This window comes from Tachyglossus aculeatus, chromosome 17 (assembly GCF_015852505.1).
Source record: "Tachyglossus aculeatus isolate mTacAcu1 chromosome 17, mTacAcu1.pri, whole genome shotgun sequence".
Classification (NCBI taxonomy): Eukaryota; Metazoa; Chordata; class Mammalia; order Monotremata; family Tachyglossidae; genus Tachyglossus; species Tachyglossus aculeatus.
The window spans coordinates 50,394,811-50,413,722 of record NC_052082.1 but is presented as its reverse complement, the minus strand read 5'-3'; the positions used below and the strand labels follow the sequence as shown (position 1 = coordinate 50,413,722).

The 18,912-nt window shown below is 39.4% G+C and overlaps 1 protein-coding gene across 4 annotated transcripts in view; it reads right to left on the bottom strand.

Annotated features, from left to right (window-relative positions):
• Positions 1–18,912, bottom strand: part of GOSR1 (golgi SNAP receptor complex member 1) — a 49,231-nt gene that overhangs the window by 17,978 nt on the left and 12,341 nt on the right. For all 4 annotated transcript variants that reach the window (XM_038758944.1, XM_038758945.1, XM_038758946.1 and 1 more), the window contains exons 3-6: positions 15,925–16,012; positions 14,893–15,000; positions 13,303–13,394; positions 11,758–11,832 (exon numbers count right to left, since the gene is read on the bottom strand). In XM_038758944.1, the coding sequence (XP_038614872.1) occupies positions 11,758–11,832; positions 13,303–13,394; positions 14,893–15,000; positions 15,925–16,012 (363 nt within the window). The remainder of the gene's footprint in view (positions 1–11,757; positions 11,833–13,302; positions 13,395–14,892; positions 15,001–15,924; positions 16,013–18,912) is intronic.

Here is an 18,912-nt window from a genome sequence, read left to right as displayed (position 1 = left end):
GTAGTTTGAATTCTTCTCGGGAGCAATTTTTTGCAACTCCAAAAGTTGCTTGAGTAGAGTTTGTCCTTGAAAGACACCTCCCGCATTCACAGGTCCAAAGACAGTAAGATGACAAGAAACCAGACGGGTGCACCTTTGATGTTTCCTGTTTTAGCCTGTGGGTATTTCATAATTAAACAAAACGAGTTGCTTTATGTTCAGATATGAGGGTAGTTTATTTAGGGTAGATGAGAGTTTTATAGTAGTGGATAGTTTCAAAGTCAAAACCCCACACCCCTAATGGTCACTCTGTTCCCTCAAAAGCAGAGGGAAAACAGGCCTTTAATGTGGAACATAGTACTGGGTTATGGCTATAAACAGAGTCAAAAAGCAATCATCATCATCAAACGTATTTATTGGGCGCTTACTGTGTGCAGAGCACTGTACTAGGCGCTTGGGAAGTACAAGTTCGCCACATATAGAGACAGTCCCTACCCAACAGTGGGCTCACAGTCTAAAAAGCAATCTTATGTGTACCCCAATTCAATATGATTTGAATTCTTTCTGTACACATTGTATGAACTAAAGCTACAAGGCATTCATGAAGGTGGTGTACCCTTTATTATTACAGATCAGTGTTATTATGAAAGTAAATAATAGATACCCCCAGAAACATATTAGTTTAAAACAACTTGATTCCACTAACTTCACATGACACAAAGACATTATGAGATTCACAAAAATCCTTTGGTAGACTTACATATATTATCTGATAATATTTAAGCCTAGAATTTGTACATGATGATGGAATTGTAGTGAGGCTGAAACTTGCTCTGAGCATGAACATTAACTCCACCCAATTTATTTTAAGCTGAAAGGCGGTGGTGAGTTGTACCACCACTGGTACAATGTACCAATGTATCAATACCATTGTATTATCCTGCTATTGCGGCATCTGATTAGGGACTGTCTCTATATGTTGCCAATTTGTACTTCCCAAGCGCTTAGTACAGTGCTCTGCACATAGTAAGCGCTCAATAAATACAAGTGATGATGATGATGATCCCAGCCTTGAAGCCCCTTGGGGCTACAATTAGGTCAGGCAGCCAACAGCTGAGGTGAAAACTTGATTGTCTGTGGCCTTACAAAGCTCAAGTCATTTATTCTCTTAGGATTAATAATGAAAGAATCTCTCAGGGTTACAGACCCCAGCGCATAGCGCATTGTATGCGCTTATAAATACTTGGGCACTTAGGCCACAAGAGATTTATTGCCTTTTGTGGGGAAGCAGGTTGGAGAAGCAGCATGGCTCAGTGGAAAGAACACGGGCTTTGGAGTCAGAGGTCATGGGTTCAAATCCCGGCTCCGCCACTTGTCCGTTGCGTGACTTTGGGAAAGTCACTTCACTTCTCTGTGCCTCAGTTCCCTCATCTGTAAAATGGAGATTAAGACTGTGAGCCCCACATGGGACAACCTGATCACCTTGTAACCTCCCCAGTGCTTAGAACAGTGCTTTGCACATAGTAAGCGCTTGATAAATGTATCATATACATATATATGTATATATGCTTGTAAATATTTATTACTCTGTTTTATTTGTACATATTTATTCTATTTATTTTATTTTGTTGATATGTTTTGTTTTGTTCTCTGTCTCCCCCTTCTAGATTGTGAGTCCACAGTCGGTTAGGGACCGTCTCAATATGTTGCCAACTTGTACTTCCCAAGCGCTTAGTACAGTGCTCTGCACACAGTAAGCGCTCAATAAATGCGACTGATTGATTGATTGATTGATAAATGCCATCATTATTATTATTAAGTCTGGGAGTCAGGCCTGGAACCTTTCCAAAGAGGACAATCTGCCACTTACAAAGTGTTGCAAAACATTCAAGATTAAGGGAGACAGAGTTTTATTGTTTTTGTGATAAATTGCAGCAAGGCCTAGTGGTTAGAACACAGGCCTGGAGGTCAGAGGACCAGGGTTCTAACCCTGACTCCTACACAAGTGTGCTGTGTGATCGCGGGCAAGTCACTTAACTTCTCTGTGCCTCAGTTCCCTCACCTGTAAAATGGAAATTAAGACTGCGAGCCCCACAAGAGACATGGACTGTGTCCAATTTGATCTACCCAGCACCTAGTACAGTGCCTGGCACATAGCGCTTAACAAATACCATTTTAAAAAACCCAACAAAAACTGGGATTGCCACCTATTTTACACTCACCTCACGGAATAGTCCCCAAAACAGAGGAGACATAACCCAGTATCAATCAATCAAACATCAATATTTATATAGAGCTAAGTGCACAGCACTGTACTAAGCTCTTGGGAGAGTACTACAGCGTCACGACAGCCTTGAATTTTTATATAAGGATTATTATGTATTACTTAGGAAGACTGCACTGGAAACTAAAGCTCCTGTAATCCAGAATGTGGAACATTAACTGGAAACTGCATTTTAAAGCTTATTCCTTAGGGGTAGCAAAATCACCATCAGTGGTGTGGATAACTGAAATTCTCATCCTCTTACGAAGAAATGGGCAAGCAATCCACTTTTCAACAATCAGCGAGAAGAGTAGCCAGCACACATTATTTTGTCTTCTAACAGGTTTGCTTTTCTCTCAAGAACAATAACCTTGATGGAAATAGTGATGCTAACTTCAGTCCAAGTACCCTGGTTAGCTGAATGAAAGACAGTTATATTTCACTTAAGTGTTATATCTGAGGTCAAAAAAAACGAACACGCTCCACAAAACCCTATCCCAACATACTTTAAAAGAGAAAATATTTAAAAATATGTATTTTGAGACACTAATGAGCAACTGAAAAATGCCAAGCAAATACTAGGAATAAACAAAGCTTTATGATAAACTTACATGCACATGAACTCACTTTGGCATAACACCAGAGAACTGGAACTACCATTTTACACCCACTTGATAAATGGCTTTACTGTTTATTTTTTCACGATGGCCTGAAGACAATTCAGCTGTCAAGTTTGCTGTTAATCAGAGCACTGTTCTAAGCACTGGGGGGGATACAAGGTGATCAAGTTGTCCCACGTGGGGCTGCAGGTCTCTTCTAACCTAAATGTTCCAGAAGAAAAAGCTACTATATAAATCCAAGGTTCTTTGGTGAAGGGGGGGGTTCATTTTTGTGAAAACTTCTTTCAAAAGCTCAACCTACAGCTACAAAATTTAGGCTTGTTCAGAGTAAGTCTAGTGAAAGGAAGTTGATTAAAAAGGTCAGTTCCTTAGAAAATTAAAAGGACATAGAGTGGCCAAAAGCCAAGCTATTCACATCAGTTATGGCTTTTGTGGCATAACTGGATAGCTCATCAGTTTTAAAGCAAACAGGTTATCCTAGCTTGGCCAAGTTTATAGTTGTCCTTCATATCTGAGGTTGATGCCGCTTCCGATGAAGTTTATAGGTGTGTGTGGCTGAAAAACTCAATCCAAGACTGACAGTCTCAAATACATCACGCCCACAAAAGGGTAAGCCCAAATTAAAGTATTTTTTTTATAGTTTTTTCCTTTAAAAATTGTCACAAATTATTCACCTGAATTTCTACCATTAAGTTGAATTTAAAAATTCATTCGATAGTCCCCAAAATAAAATTTGACAACACGAGGACATGGAATATTTTTTAAAAATCCAACGGTACAATGTAAAACTACATTTTTAAAGGTTTTCCAAACTGCAAATAGCAATAGAGGTCATTTTTAGACTGTACACTCACTAGGCAGGGACTGCTTACAGCACCCAGAATGCAGGTTGTAAATAAATAAATGTTCAATTGCGTAACAATGCGGACGGAAAAAATGCAATTCCCAAATTGTATTATCCAAGCTCTTGTCAATCTTAGCCTTATTATACAGTCTGTTTCCACAGGAGCATTCTCTTTTTTACTCTCTTCAAATGGTTCAAATGACATTATTGGCTTTCCTCTCCTTACCTTTATTTTTTTCTATTGCAGTCACTGTTTACTGACATACATAAAATGCAATAAACACTGCCCCCAAATGGAACAATTTTTACTACATTCAAAGACATTGTTCAAAAAGACATTTTTTTTTTAAATGAGGCTCTTTATTGCATGAAAATAATAACTTGGAATAGAACAGAAACTCCTGTTCGCTAATATTTTGCTTGAGATTGTTCAATGAAAATTCACATGATTTTGCTTGAAGTGAAATTTATGCAACTAGGCCAACCATTAGATTTAGTCAATGCACTGTATGTATCTCACAGAACTTTTCAAAGTTCACTTGATGATTTAACTGCCACTAATTTGACTTGAAAAAGACTAGTAGAATAGCCCATCAACTACAGTGGCAGACATCCAAATCAACACACACATGGTTCATATTTGCTGTTAACACAGTGGTTTGAAAGCAATGATCTAAAAATTTACCTGACTCATGAGGAGAGAAAAACCTTAAACAAATGACCCTACTTACTGGAAATATTAAGTGAACATTTCATGGTTCATTGCTTGAGCTCTTAGTCAAATGACTTGTTTTCTTCTTAGGGAAAGAGTACATGGGCCTGGTAGAGGACCTGGGTTCCAATCCTACCTCTGCCATGTGTCTGCTGTGTGAATTTGGGCAAGTCACTTAAAACTTCCCTGTGCCTCAAGTTACATCAAAGAAACATTTGCTGCTCAAATGATTTGAAAAATGGCTGTAAAAAGACTCAGCTAAACATGAAATCAGTTACTGTTACACAGAGTTTCCCAGTTAGATTTAAGGAAAAAAAAAAAACCTACTCCCAGAATATTAACTTAACCAAGGAAAATCCCTTGAATAGTTATAGTTCGCTTCAGATATGAAAGCTGCAAATCTGGTAGATACTACCAACTGAAAACATAAGTAAGCAGTGCATTATTGAGGGCTGTAATAAATCTTATTTGTAATCAGTTTCAACATAACCTGCATTTTTGCCTGGAGAGGCAAACAGCTTTGACAATTTAAAAATACTCTCCGAAAGGAATAATGAAAATATGCTGAAACAATAAAATGCTATAGAAAATAGCACAAGTCCAACTGTTACAATAAAAATTCAGATCTGTGATTTCCATTAAAAAGACAAGCTCCTCAGTCATCTAGGACACAGGGTGAGTGTGATAAATTTAATCCTCAAAAGTATGTGAAATAGGACAGAAAAAGCCAGTACCATGCAACTTCCCTTCTCTTGCTGCTCATAATTTCTGCCATCTCCATTTGTGTGAAAAATGCATTACGAGTTGCAATCATTCCAAATTTTCTGGGGAAAGCATGGTTTCTAAGAAATGACCCTGCAGTATTCCTATTAAACAGTAAGAACACTAGCTACAAACCAGAAAAATCACAGGGTAAACTGGCTGCTAGGACAATTGCAGGCTCTGATGGTTATGTATTTTACCTCATTAAAAAGCTTACTCAATTTACCGTACTCTTTCTTTTCTAAATTAGAAACCAAAGGTCTATGTGATTCAAACAAAAGCTTAGGGTCCACCCTCCAAAGTTCTCCAAGAAAATCTACTAATTGACTCAAAAATGCCGGACATCATGAGGTGAATTCACTTTTACCCCCAAGCTTCAAAAATCCGGTAGTTGCAAGAGCAACAAAATGAGCAATGATTGAGATACATGCACGCATGCACTCCCGTATATATTCACAACTTGCAAAGTCATTCCAACACCCAACAAAATCATTTTTAAACCATAAATAAAAATGCCCTCCCCCCAAAAAAAATACAAATAGAAATCACTGACAGTCACTGCTTCACAGGGAAAGTTCACTTGCAAATAAAGTTCCAATAAAGATTAAAAAAGGGACGGGCAGACAGTGCAGGGAACCATTTGGCAGGAGCTCCTATAAGATCTGGACCCTGAGGCCTAGGGGACGATCCCAGGTTCAGACCGTCCACACCACTGTTGCCACCACAGTCAGGATCATCATCATCATCAATCGTATTTATTGAGCGCTTACTATGTGCAGAGCACTGTACTAAGCGCTTGGGAAGTACAAATTGGCAACATATAGAGACAGTCCCTACCCAACAGTGGGCTCACAGTCTAAAAGGGGGAGACAGAGAACAAAACCAAACATACTAGCAAAATAAAATAAATGGAATAGATATGTACAAGTAAAATAAATAAATAAATAAATAGAGTAATAAATATGTACAAACATATATACATATATACAGGTGCTGTGGGGAAGGGAAGGAGGTAAGATGGGGGGATGGAGAGGGGGACGAGGGGGAGAGGAAGGAAGGGGCTCAGTCTGGGAAGGCCTCCTGGAGGATGGTTTGTCTCCCCCTTTTAGACTGTGAGCCCACTGTTGGGTAGGGACTGTCTCTATACGTTGCTAACTTGTACTTCCCAAGTGCTTAGTACAGTGCTCTGCACACAGTAAGCGCTCAATAAATACGATTGATTGATTGATTGATGGAAGTTGTGTAGCTGGCCAGGACAGAGGCTGACCCCAAGGATTCAGGGGTTCTGATCTTATTGAGGCTCTGTACAACAGGGGTCCCTGCACTGTTCATCCATTCCTTTAGCTGTTTAAGAATACTGGGAGAGAGGAGGAAGGGAATACTGGCTGGAGCAGTACGGATGTGGAGGACACCACTCCAACTATTTACTTATCGTTCCAACTGCTATCTTGGCTCATTTAATTTGTAACTTACTGTTGTCCTTAACTTCCCCTTCATTAAGCTCTGCATCTGTCTTTCTCCAGAAAGGCCCACGTTTGATCTAATGATATATTTACTGCGGCAGCTTACCCCAGTGTTTGGCACCTAGTGTGCTCTTAATAAAAACTATTACTTCTACTCACTGTTCACGTTAGGGGAGCAAAAGTAGAAGAACGCATTCAAGTTCATTATTAGTAAAGAGCAATTATACCCTCCACAAGGCAACAGAAAAGAAATAAAAATAACTCCCACCTAGGTTATGGCCAGGGCTGATTCGATCTTCTTAAGAATAAAGTGAAAGTGTGTGGGAACAGCCTTAGCATCTTGTTGTTGACAATGGAGAGAGAGAGGGACCATGAGGTTTGTCAAAGTCCAGGCAGGTAGGACAGGGAAGAAGCCCAGGACACCTTCTTCCCACACTGGAATTTCTGAGCACATGACAACTGTCTGAACACTTCACCGAGTGAATGTCTCCTCAGCCCAAACGTAAACCAAAAGAGGTAAAAGGGGGAAACCAGGGTGGTTTTCTGCCCCACCGCTTGATTTTTAGGTGTAAGGCTGAGTTATATTACTTTCTCTTTTTTATGGTATTTGTTAAGTGCTTACTACGTGTCAGGTACTGTATTAAGTGCTGGGCTAGAAATGAGATAATCAGGTTGTGCACGGTCCATGTCCCACATAGGACTCACTGCTTTAATCCCCAGTTTACAGATGAGGTAACTGAGTCACAGAGAAATTAAATGACTTGTCCAAGGTCACACAACAGACAAGAGGCGGAGTTAGGACTAGAACCCCGGTCCTCTGACTCCCCAGCCCAAGCTTTTTCCACTAGGCCAAGCTGATCTTCAATGTGATTTGAGGCATATTAATAGTGAAATAAATTTCTGGCAAATCGTAATTTGTACTATAGCAGCTAATGAAGAAATTTTCAAGTAAGGTAAACATACCAGTTGGTGATATTGTACTTAGAAAATCTTTTGGAAGGTTTCAGGAAGAGTTTGTTGGGAAGCTGAAGGAACTCTCTGCCCACTTACACCACCAAAGGGAAACCAAGGGGGGAGAAATAAATGCAGATATAGCAGGGGATCAATTCTTACTGTGGAAACACTTCTAGACTTTATTTTATGCAATTTTTCTGCATAGTTGTAAGCAAATCAATTTTTGTTTTACAACCATAATCATTCCATTATAGAAAATAAGAACATGATAGTGGTATTCAAATACTTAATTTAGCAATTTATTATCCACTAATGCTGACTAATGACTCCTGTTTCCTAAAAAAATCCCACTAAGCAAAAGCAAGACAGAATTTCCCAGACAGCAGAATTTCCATTTCTAAAATATACCTGAAGTTTCTCCAGATTTGACTAAAGATATAGCCAAATTAAGGAAGAATTGCTATCAGGTGGAATTTCTAATGTTTGGGATTCAGCTGTCGGTTTGAAAAGTTCCAGATGAAAGGCTGCCCTCTGAAAAAACCAAATTATTCATCTAATCAATCAATGTTTCCTGAGGGGTTACTGTGTGCAAAGCACTGGATTAACCACTTGGCACTATATTAAGCATAGAGAAACATAAAGAAGTAGCATGGCCTAACGGAAAGAGCACGGGCCCAGGAATCAGAATACCTGGGTTGTAATCCCAGCTCTGACGCCTGCCTGCTGTGTGACCCAGGGCAAATCACTTCATGGTTCCTCAGTTTTCTTCTCTGTAAAATGGGGATTCAATACCTGTTCTCCCTCCTTCTTAGCAGTTATCATAATGCTTCAACTATCCCTACAAAGCTCAAATCAGGACATTCCCAAACAGCTATGAATGTGACATTGAATCAGCTCAGCATCCCCCTTTGACTGATCATAATGCCCCCCTCAAAAGACAACTCAAACAAGAAAGTTGTTGCATTTCATCAGACCAAAAGGAAATAAAATGAACTGTCACCCTTAATCAATCAATTAATGGTAATTATTGAGGCCTACCATATGCAGAGCACTGTAGTAAGCGCCTGGGAGAGTACAATTCAACAGAGTTAGCAGACATGTTCCTTGTCCACAACACACTGATAGTCTAGAAGACGAATGGTTGTCAATTTATAATTTTATGAAATGTATTTTTAGACCAAAAGGCTATTATGGAGATTTGATGAGTAATGATAGCTAAGATTAAAATGAAAACCAAACTCCACAAAGCAATTTATAAAGCAATAAACCTACACTCGGTTCTGTGGATGGACTGAGACAGACGACCTTCCACTTCCTTGAGGATGACCTGAAACTATTCCATTTTCTTTTAGAACAACCTAATAATAATACTGATGATGGTATCTACTAAGCGCTTACTATGTGCTAAGCGCTGCTATAAGCGTTGGAGTGTTGGAATACCTAAAATCACCCCAGATCTGAGTAGCTAATTTGAACCATCTCAGGGTGAGGGTTTTGAGGACTCAAATGGGTTGTCAGGCCGCCTGCTTGCAAGCTGATGTCCCTCACATATCTGATGTAAGTGAAAGAGCCTGGAGCTAGTTTAGAAATGAAACCATCTTACATCCTTATGTTCCCATTTGAAACTATCCATATACCATCCCTACTTGCTTTTTCTTTCATTTAATTTCTCGCACCGCTTTTTGAGATAATGAAGATGTATGATTTTAAAATGGTAACTTAATGTGGGGAAGTGTTAGAAACTGTTAATCTTCCTCTCGGTGACAGGAATCTTAAACTAGATGCCCAAATATAACTCTGGAAAGGAAAATTCTGAGCCTGCAATACTATTTTAAAAAACGGTCTTGTTACCAAAGGCAACTGCCAAATAAATCCTCTACTCAAGAAATTTCAGAGTAACCAACACTGTAGCAGACTATTGATCAATTAATTACCAGTGAACTAGATGAAATATAAAGACTAGTACTTTACTGTTTTAGGATAATTTAAAAATCTGCTGCCAGATCTCTCTCAAAGCACTTAGCAAAAATGTTTTTTTATAAGCACTGCAAAGACAGCACTTTAGCACCTCGGAAGTTACCATCTGTATTAACTGCTAGGCATATTTGGACAATAATGAACACATTTTTGGTTGGCTAATACATTTTCTTCTTGTCTTTTGGGAGCCAAAAGGAGTTGTTTGGAGAAAGTGGGCTCCAATGACGAAAGCAATGAATAATCCCAAATTCCTATTGTCTCCTTTGCCACCAGTTCAACAGAGTTTTTGCACAACAAATACCTTTCCAAGACTCCCATTTCTCTATGTCAAAAATGGGTCAGGTAGGAGTACTTGGAATTGTCACTTTCCTAAGAATATGGTTAAGAGCTAAAGCGTAACTTTACATTACTTGAGTTAGAAGAGTCATTGTATCAAGAAAGAAACTGAACATTTGGCTCTCAAGAGCTCTAAGTTGTTGCCAACTTGTACTTCCCAAGTGCTTAGTACAGTGCACTGCACACAGTAAGCGCTCAATAAATACGACTGATTGATTGATTAATAATCTAATACTTATCTGGCTGAATAATACTGATAAAATTACTGCAGTGCTATGTGCTCAACTGCAAGGTGGAAAAAAACAATGCAGAGGGATTATATAGCTCTTTGGAAAAAAAGCACTTACAAACAATTACTCTCTAGTCACTGCATCTCTTCTTTTGAAAGTTTTACATTATGAGGCAGAATGAAAGCTGAATGATGAAAAATTTCTACCTTGAATTTCAACTTTGAGAACTCCTGAATGCCAAAGACTAGCCCTAGAAAAACAATGTCTGACTCGGCTTTGTTTACTGTCATCCTTAACAAATACCATTATTATTATTATCCATAAAATACTCTTTTAATGTCCCGTAAGCTCTATTATACAGAAGGCTGGATTCATCACAAAATTCCCTTTACGGCATAAAAGATCCACAATAAAACTATAAATCCATAGACAACACAGTATTTGTCGTATATTTGCTCACTTGCTCTGGGAGAGACTGCCCCCTCATGACAACCAATGATACTCACTGACTAGCGAGAACCAGGAGCACATGGATAAATCTCTTTTCAGTCCTAATTTCAAAGCTCTCACACTTAAGACAATCTCGAGAGAAAAAAGTAATACATAGCTAACTGATCTACATACAGTTCTACGTTAGTTAACTGTAGTTACCAATGCAGCCCTACAATATACCCGCACAACACACATGCCGGTTTATCATCATCATCATCATCAATCGTATTTATTGAGCGCTTACTATGTGCAGAGCACTGTACTAAGTGCTTGGGAAGTACAAATTGGCAACATATAGAGACAGTCCCTACCCAACAGTGGGCTCACAGTCTAAAAGGGGGAGACAGAGAACAAAACCAAACATACTAACAAAATAAAATACAACTAACCAAATTGTAGCATTTACTAAGTGCCTCCTGTGTGCAAAGCACTTCATGAAGTGCCCAGGAGAATGTGGTAGAAAGAGTAGACTTGATTCCTGCCCTCAAGGAGATTACAGTCTAATGGGATTCTTGTTATTTGTGAGCCCCATGTGGGACATGGACTGCATCCAACCTAATTAGCTTGTATCTACCCCAAAGTTTAGTACAGTGCTTTGGACATAGTAAACGCGCTTAACAAATACCATTTAAAAAAAAAACACTGGAAAAACGGAATTAAGATCTGGGACATAGCTCTTTCTCTATGACCTAAGGAAATGATCTTAAGAGCCGTGAATTTGAAATCCAGCCTCTCTCCTAGGTAACCAAATCTGAGCACTAAATACTGGTCTGTTGTGATTCTGGGGAATAGCATTGTGGTAGCAGTTTTATGAGAGGTATCTAGCTGCTTGTCATTCCCTTGCTAGGGAAATGTGCTGCATTTTCTTGACCTCTAAGTCAACCACCTGTGGGAAAGGGGGAAGACAAGAGTAGGGTGAGATACTACAAAGCCTTAACTGGATCTAGTACAGTGATGTACATGCCTCACCTTGGCCTTCCTCAACCAGAAATGGTTTAAACTCTGAGATTAGAACATGAGTCGCACAGTGTAAAGTGGAATGTAGAACTAAGGAGCAAGCTTCTGTGGACAGCCCAGTATCTCGTAGAGATATGTTTTCTTTCTGTACTATCATCCAATACCTACTTTCGAAGGTGATCATGTTCCTTTAGAAATAATTCTGTTCTTCTATTGTTCACTCCGGACCCACTTTTGTATGACCTGGGAAGGAGGGAAAAAAAGAGTGAATTAAGTTTTTGAAGGCACATCTGAAAACAGATGTCACTTTCACTGCTGCTGACTTTCAGAAGTGGACAATCCCAATCCCTTCAATAGACCACTATGTACTTTTAACTACATTTCTACCCTACCTTTAAAAACAATTTCCATTTACCATAAATTAGTGTGAATGTTTTCTTCCTCAGTAGAGGCTATACAGATGTAAAAAATAATGTCTTAAGAGCAACAATTTTTTTCCCATTAATTATAGTAGAAAATTTTAAAAGCTTTTCTATTTGAATTTAATTTTGCCCTCACAACATCTTCTGGGGGGTTTTAGTCCCAGTTGACTATCAAAAAATTCATCTGAAAAGAGATTATTGCCCTCAGGGATGCCCACCGGCTCTTCTGCTACTTCCTAGCTAAGTTTAACTATAGCCCTATTAGTTGCTGCAAAGACAAATTTAAGAAAAATGTCATATAATATGGAATAGGGGAATTCATCCAATTTCCCAAAAATGTGCAACTTCATATCATCAGAACATGGTCCCCAATACCATAGCCTAACTCCTGCCCATTCTGGGTTGGCTCCTGTAACCCACTTCCAAGGAAGCTTCAGGAAACCATTTTTGAGGGCCAAATCTCCCCAACTGCAAATGAATCAAACAATCCATACCGACTCACACTCTCTCCTGTGGCTTCCACATTTCATGTTGGGGGCCCTCAACAGCAAAGTTACAAGGAAACTAGAGTTAACTAGAGAAAAAGGATAGAAGGGCTGGAAGTTCTCTTGAGGATGGTTTATGTAACAGGGCTGGAGTTTGAACATCATTATTGTCAGTATTTACGGAGCCCCTGCAATAATAGAAGACAGGGTCCCTGACCCCCAGGGAAATAGAAAGACTGTTCATCCTACTCCTAGGACATAACAAAATGAGAACTAATTGAAATAGAGGATTTCTGAATTTCCCATGTGACGCTAAGATATCTTAAATTGTTATTTTTTAACGTGAAGAGCAACACATCTGCTACAGCTCATATGATTTAATTCACATGCTGTACATGTTAATTGGAGAAAGAGAAAGAGCAAATACATTTCTCAGGTCTCAACAGGGGCAAATGCCAACAGCAACTCTCTTCACACACCTAGATGGGCCATTCTCCTTTCCCAATTCTCCTTTCCCAGGATAACACCTTCTATCCAGACAGACAACCATCAGCTGCAAATCCTAGCTATATAAAAGGCCTAGGGCTGGGACAAATCTTCCCCTCTACTACTGCTGCTGCCGCAAAAGACCTTCATTAGGAAGACCAGTGTCAAATACATTTTTTAAATAAATTGGGTTAATAACTTTGGCTTTGAAAAGCAGCACTGATTTGGCGCCTTACAAAGAGGTTTCATTTAACAGAAACAAAAAAACTCCATCAAGATCAGGAAAAATGTCCTAATCTATAAAATGCATAGTGACTTACTCGATATCTTTCCGTACGGATCCCATGAGGTTCTCCCTTTCTCGTACTGCAAGAAAATTCGCTTTTGTTTTATGGAATTCATGTGTGTAGTCCTGTAATAAATCAACATAATATTCTATCAATCAATCAATTCTGTGCTTCAATCTAATAGAGACTTTGCTGCAAAATAAATTAAGTACCATCGGGGCAAGCAGATATAACAGCAAAAGAATCATCCAACTAATATAGTTCAGCCATTTGTCTGCTGTGTGACCTTGGACAAATTTATCTGTGCTTCAGTAATCTCATCTGTAAAATGGGGTATAAGACTGTAAGCCCCACATGGGACATGGACTGCGTCCAATCTGATTAGCTTCTATCTTCCCCTGTGTTTAGTACAGTGCCTGGAGCATAGTAAGCGTTTAACAAATACCATTTAAAAAAACAAACAAAACAAAAAGCAGTAAATGATGGCTACCACAACAAAAATATCTTACTTGGAATAGAGAATTCTCAGATTATAAATCTTGGATAGAAGCTATTTTACTGTGGCTTTGCACGTCTGAATCAAATAAGCAGACACTTGTCAACTTTTTGATTAAAAAATTTCAATTGGAAAAGTTTAGTTTATTAAGAGGCAGGTTCTGGGAGCAGTTCTCATTAAAAGGGCCATCTTTTGGAAATGCCCGCCATTTTTTCAGTAAATTTCCTTCACCCAACAGCAACAAGGCTTTAGAAGACAAGAGAATCACTAATAGCTAAATGTTTCTATGAAGGGACAAACCCAGGACAATCACCTTCACTGCTTGAGCAAAACTGAACAACCCTTCTCAAATAAGACAAGTATTTAGGATAAATCTGGGGGGAGTGGGGCAGAAGAAGAGGTAAATGGTCAAATCTGGAAATATTCGAAATGATTTTATTTCAAGGTAAGATCAAAATAATTTTCAAAAAGTTTGGCCAGAATTCTTGGGACTTATCTTGGGATCTTTACTGGATTCGTCTCTGTTCATTAGTTTTAGCTATCCGAAGCTCTCTTTAAACTCAAAGCCTGCACAAATGTACTTCCTGTCACAAGAAAATTCCCACAGCAATTTTATTCACATTAACTGCTTTCTAACAAAACAGAGAACACAATCAGCCAAATACATTTTCAAGTTCTATCATTTTCTCTTACAAAGGAGATCTGTGACTTAGCTCCTTGAATTTTCAGCCCATCTTCAATCACTTCTCAAATACTCTGCTATACATAAAATAGCCCACCTAAAATAGTTTTGATGTTCAAGTGGCAATTTTTTTATTCTAGAATATCAAAGCTACTCTCCTCAGCCTTGAATCTATCCATCCTGACCAGTCTCCCACTATGAAATTAATAATGGCTTCTTTTATCTTAATGGTAATCATGCACTCACTGTTGGTCCTTTAAGGCCAAATTTTGCTAATCAATGTAAGTGGAATATTATTAACTGGGTTTTTCTCCTCATGGCTCAGGGTGCACCAGACTGCTAAATAACATCCAATGGACTTCCCCGTCTCCTAGATACACCAGGCATTTTCTTTAAAATGAAGTAAAATAATTTAGGGCAAAAATCTATGTGGCAAATCCATTACCTGTAATATGTCTCTATGCCTTTGTAGCGTGTGCATCAGTGCTGCATTCAGAGAAGGGACGCCTGCACTATTCGTATACTCTGCCATTTTGTCATTGACTCCTGTCAGCTAGAGAAAAACATCATTAACAAACATTATATATTAAATGGCCATGTATAGATCAATGATATCTATTGAGCGCTTACTGTGTGCAGAGCACTGTAGTAAGCGCTTGTGAGAGTACAATATCAATAGAGTTGGTAGAAGCGTTCCCTGCTCACAAGGAGCTTACAGTCTCCAGAGGAAGGCAGACAAAATAAATCCCAGCTCTATATATAAGTGCTGAGGAACTGAGCTGGGGGAGAATATCACATCCTTAAAGGGTATAGATCCAAGTGCATAAGTGACATAGAGGAGAAAGAGACTTGGGAAAATGAGGGATTAATTGGGGAAGTAGGGAAGCCTCCTGGCTGACTTCCCTGCCTCCCCTCTCCTGTAGTACTAGAAATACTAGTAATAGCATTTATTAAGAATTCACAGGATGGGAATTAAACACGGTAGCTGTCCCTCAGGGGGCTCACAATCTAAAAATAAAAACGGGGGGAGGGAGGTAGTGACAGACACATAAGGAGCAATGAAAATAAAACACTATGACAAGATGAATAAAAAAACAAAGATCAGCAGAGTATAGTGGCTAAGAGGAGCAGAATTTCAGGCTCCTCCCATTAGCCAAGGAGCTAAATACAAATTACTTCTCCGTCTGCCCTCTTTACAACATGCGAGCCAACCAGAAGCAGCAGGCTTAAGAGTCAAAAAGAGCTGGAAAGAAGAAGGGAAAGAGAAGGACTGGAGCAAGTTGAGCCACGCTGTCTGTTACAGTTTAAACTTCTCAGTGCAAGTGTTAACCCAGGTCACCATGGTTGTGGGGTGACGCTCCCCTTGTTGACCAGGCAAAAAACCAATCTCTGGCTCTGCATCAAACCATCCATCCATTCCTTTTTCTGAGGAACTACCAGCTATCAGTTAAGCGTCCATTTGAGTCAAAGTACTTACTCTTGCCAAGAGTTGCTCAATCTCTACTGCCATCGTTTCAAACATTCTGTCTTGGCTTGATCCGTTTAAGAGAGGAGTTGTGTCAGAACTAAGGAGGTTAAAATAAAGGGCATCCATTACTGCAAAGCACAGATATCATAATACAGTTTATGTCACAAGGACAAGCAAAAATTCAGTTACATTTCCTCTCTTCCAGAGAAGTTTTCCTAAAAGAATTGTGCCCCTCTTGCATTAAAACCAACGTTTTCTAAACACAGCATAAAACGCAGGTGAATATCTCATTTTCTCCTAACTGTAAAATATCTTCCAGACCCTGATAGATAATGGGTTCGCCTACAAGCATTCAAAAGCCAAAGCAGAGAATTAGGACTGCAACGCTGCTAATCTGCATGCTGTTAATAAGGATTGTAAGGTAAAAATACAAGATAATGTACAGTAAACCCATATTAATCTAAACTGTAAGCAAACCCAAAAAAACTTTAAATGAGCCATATGCACATCGGCATTATTAACAACAAATGATTATTATAAAATAAGACACTTAGGCACTGTTTGGAATGCAGTTACATGATGTTCACCTTATACCTGGAACCAAAAAAAGGCTACAATAATTACACTTTCAGAAAAAAAGTTTAAACTTTTCATTTCCAATGTATCTGCTTACTTTTAACAGTCTCATCTGGAGCAAATATACACCTAAATCTTTAGTTTTAAAAAAGTTGTTACTTTTTAATATGAGGCAGAATAGACCACCCCAACCAGCTGTCATTTTCATTCATCTGGCTGTGCTGGGCTAGCAAAAACTGTTACCTGCAAGGACCAGGCTGAGTCCAATTTTCCCGTTCATCTCAGAAGTTTCAAAGAAATAACAGGATCCTAAATATATGCTGCTAAAAATTTCTAACAAATGGTGTGCTGCTCTATTTCCATCAGTGGCATTTTTTGAGCGCTTACTGTGTGCAGAACACTGTATTAAGTGCTTGGGAGAGTACAACAGAGTTGGTACACACGTTCCCTACCCATAAAGAGTTTATAGTCTTGAGGGGGAGACAGGCATTAATATAAATAAAATATAGATATGTACGTAAGTGCTCCGGGACTAAGGGTGGAGTGAATATCAAGTGCTTTAAGGGTACAGATTCAATTGCATGGGCGAAAAAAAAAGGAGAGGGAGCAGGGGAAAAGAGTAGGGGAAATTATGCTTTACTGTATATCTTGGAAATTTCTTTTGCCACTCTGAATACAACTGACCTACTTCAGTTCCCTGTACAGCTGCTTTGATGTCCTTCCACCTCGCGCTTAGTACAGTGCTCTGCACATAGTAAGCACTCAATAAATACGATTGATGATGATGATGATTACTAGGCCTGTCCAACTGAGGTGTGATGATCATGGCTAAATGCCTGTGAAGTGACTGGTTGATAATGATGGTGACTGTGCTCCAATGCTTCATTATGGAGGCTCTACCCAGTCCACCCTAAGGGGAAGAAGTACGTGTGACAGACAATAACTGTTTAAGAGTAGAATATTACACCAAACACAGACCTATACAGATACCCAATAAATTGACTGGGCAGGGCTGTAACTTGACAGCTTTAGTTTTGCCTAAAATTTAATTCCAGATGGGACTGCTAAAAGATACAGCTACTTTAGGGTGAAGAAATATCTTCCAGTTTTTTTTTTTTTACCTAGTTGGTTGGTACACAGTCACAATGTAATTCATGAGAGATAAGGTGAAGCATTTTGAGGCCATCCCTAAAGGGCTACAGGTTTTCAGCTCACTGCATTTGAAAGGCAGTTCCCTTTTTAGATTGGGGAAGACACTAAATCCCCCCCTACCACTTTCCATCTTGTGACAGTGTGGAATGTGAGGTCAGCTGAGGCAGCCCCCATGCCATCCTCCTCTTTCTTAAAGATCCAGGCGTATCAGGAAATAAGCAGGCAAGGTATCCTAGAAAAATTCATTCATTCATTCAATCGCATTTATGGAGCGCTTACTGTGTGCAGAGCACTGTACTAAGCGCTTGGGAAGTCCAAGCTGGCAACAGGTAGAGACGGTCCCTACCCAACAGCGGGCTCACAGGCTAGAAGGGGGAGACAGACAACAAAACCAAACATATTAACAAAATAAATAGAATTAAGGGGGGGCTCCTCGGGAAAAAGAAGTCCCTGATTTAGTTTTGCCAGTCAATCAATCAATCAATCAATCAATCGTATTTATTGAGCGCTTACTGTGTGCAGAGCACTGTACTAAGTGCTTGGGAAGTCCAAGTTGGCAACATGGGGAAGAAGTAAGGCTTAGTGGAAAAGTATAGGCCTGAGAGTCAGAGGACCTGAGTTCTAATCCCAGCGCTGCCACTTGTCTGTTGCGTCACCTCAGGCAAGTCACTAAACTTCCCAGTGCCTGAGCTACCTCCTCTGTAAAATGGGGTTTAAAGCTGTGTGCCCCATGCAGGACACAGATTGTGTCCAACCTGATTATCCTGCATCTACCCCAGAGCTTAGTACAGTGCCTAACACATAGTAGGTGCTTAAATACCATAAAAATATCATAATATACTGTAAAGAGCATTCAGAGAGCGGCGCCTACTTGGACACAGATGTCAATTTAGGATCTGGGACTGGGCCTTACTCTTCACGGTGAACACTCAGTCGACTACATCAAATGATTCATGTGTGACTTCGTGAGGGGATGCCTAAAAGCGTCCCAGAAGGCAGATTATAATTTATCCAAGCAATGAACCACCACAGATATTTCCTGGGATGTTTTTAAATTTTTCCAGCAAGACCCTAAATAAAACTGGGCCCCCGGCTGTGAAGATTCACATTTAACATGTGTGGAAATATATCAAACGTATTAGAAACATTAACTACGCTCTAGTGAAAGTTTTAAAATCTTGGTAAGATCCTCTGGGAAAAATTAATTTTCAGGGGGCTGCAATTGCTCAGATCAAACTCAATTTGGTTAGGTCAGGGCTTTGACTATGC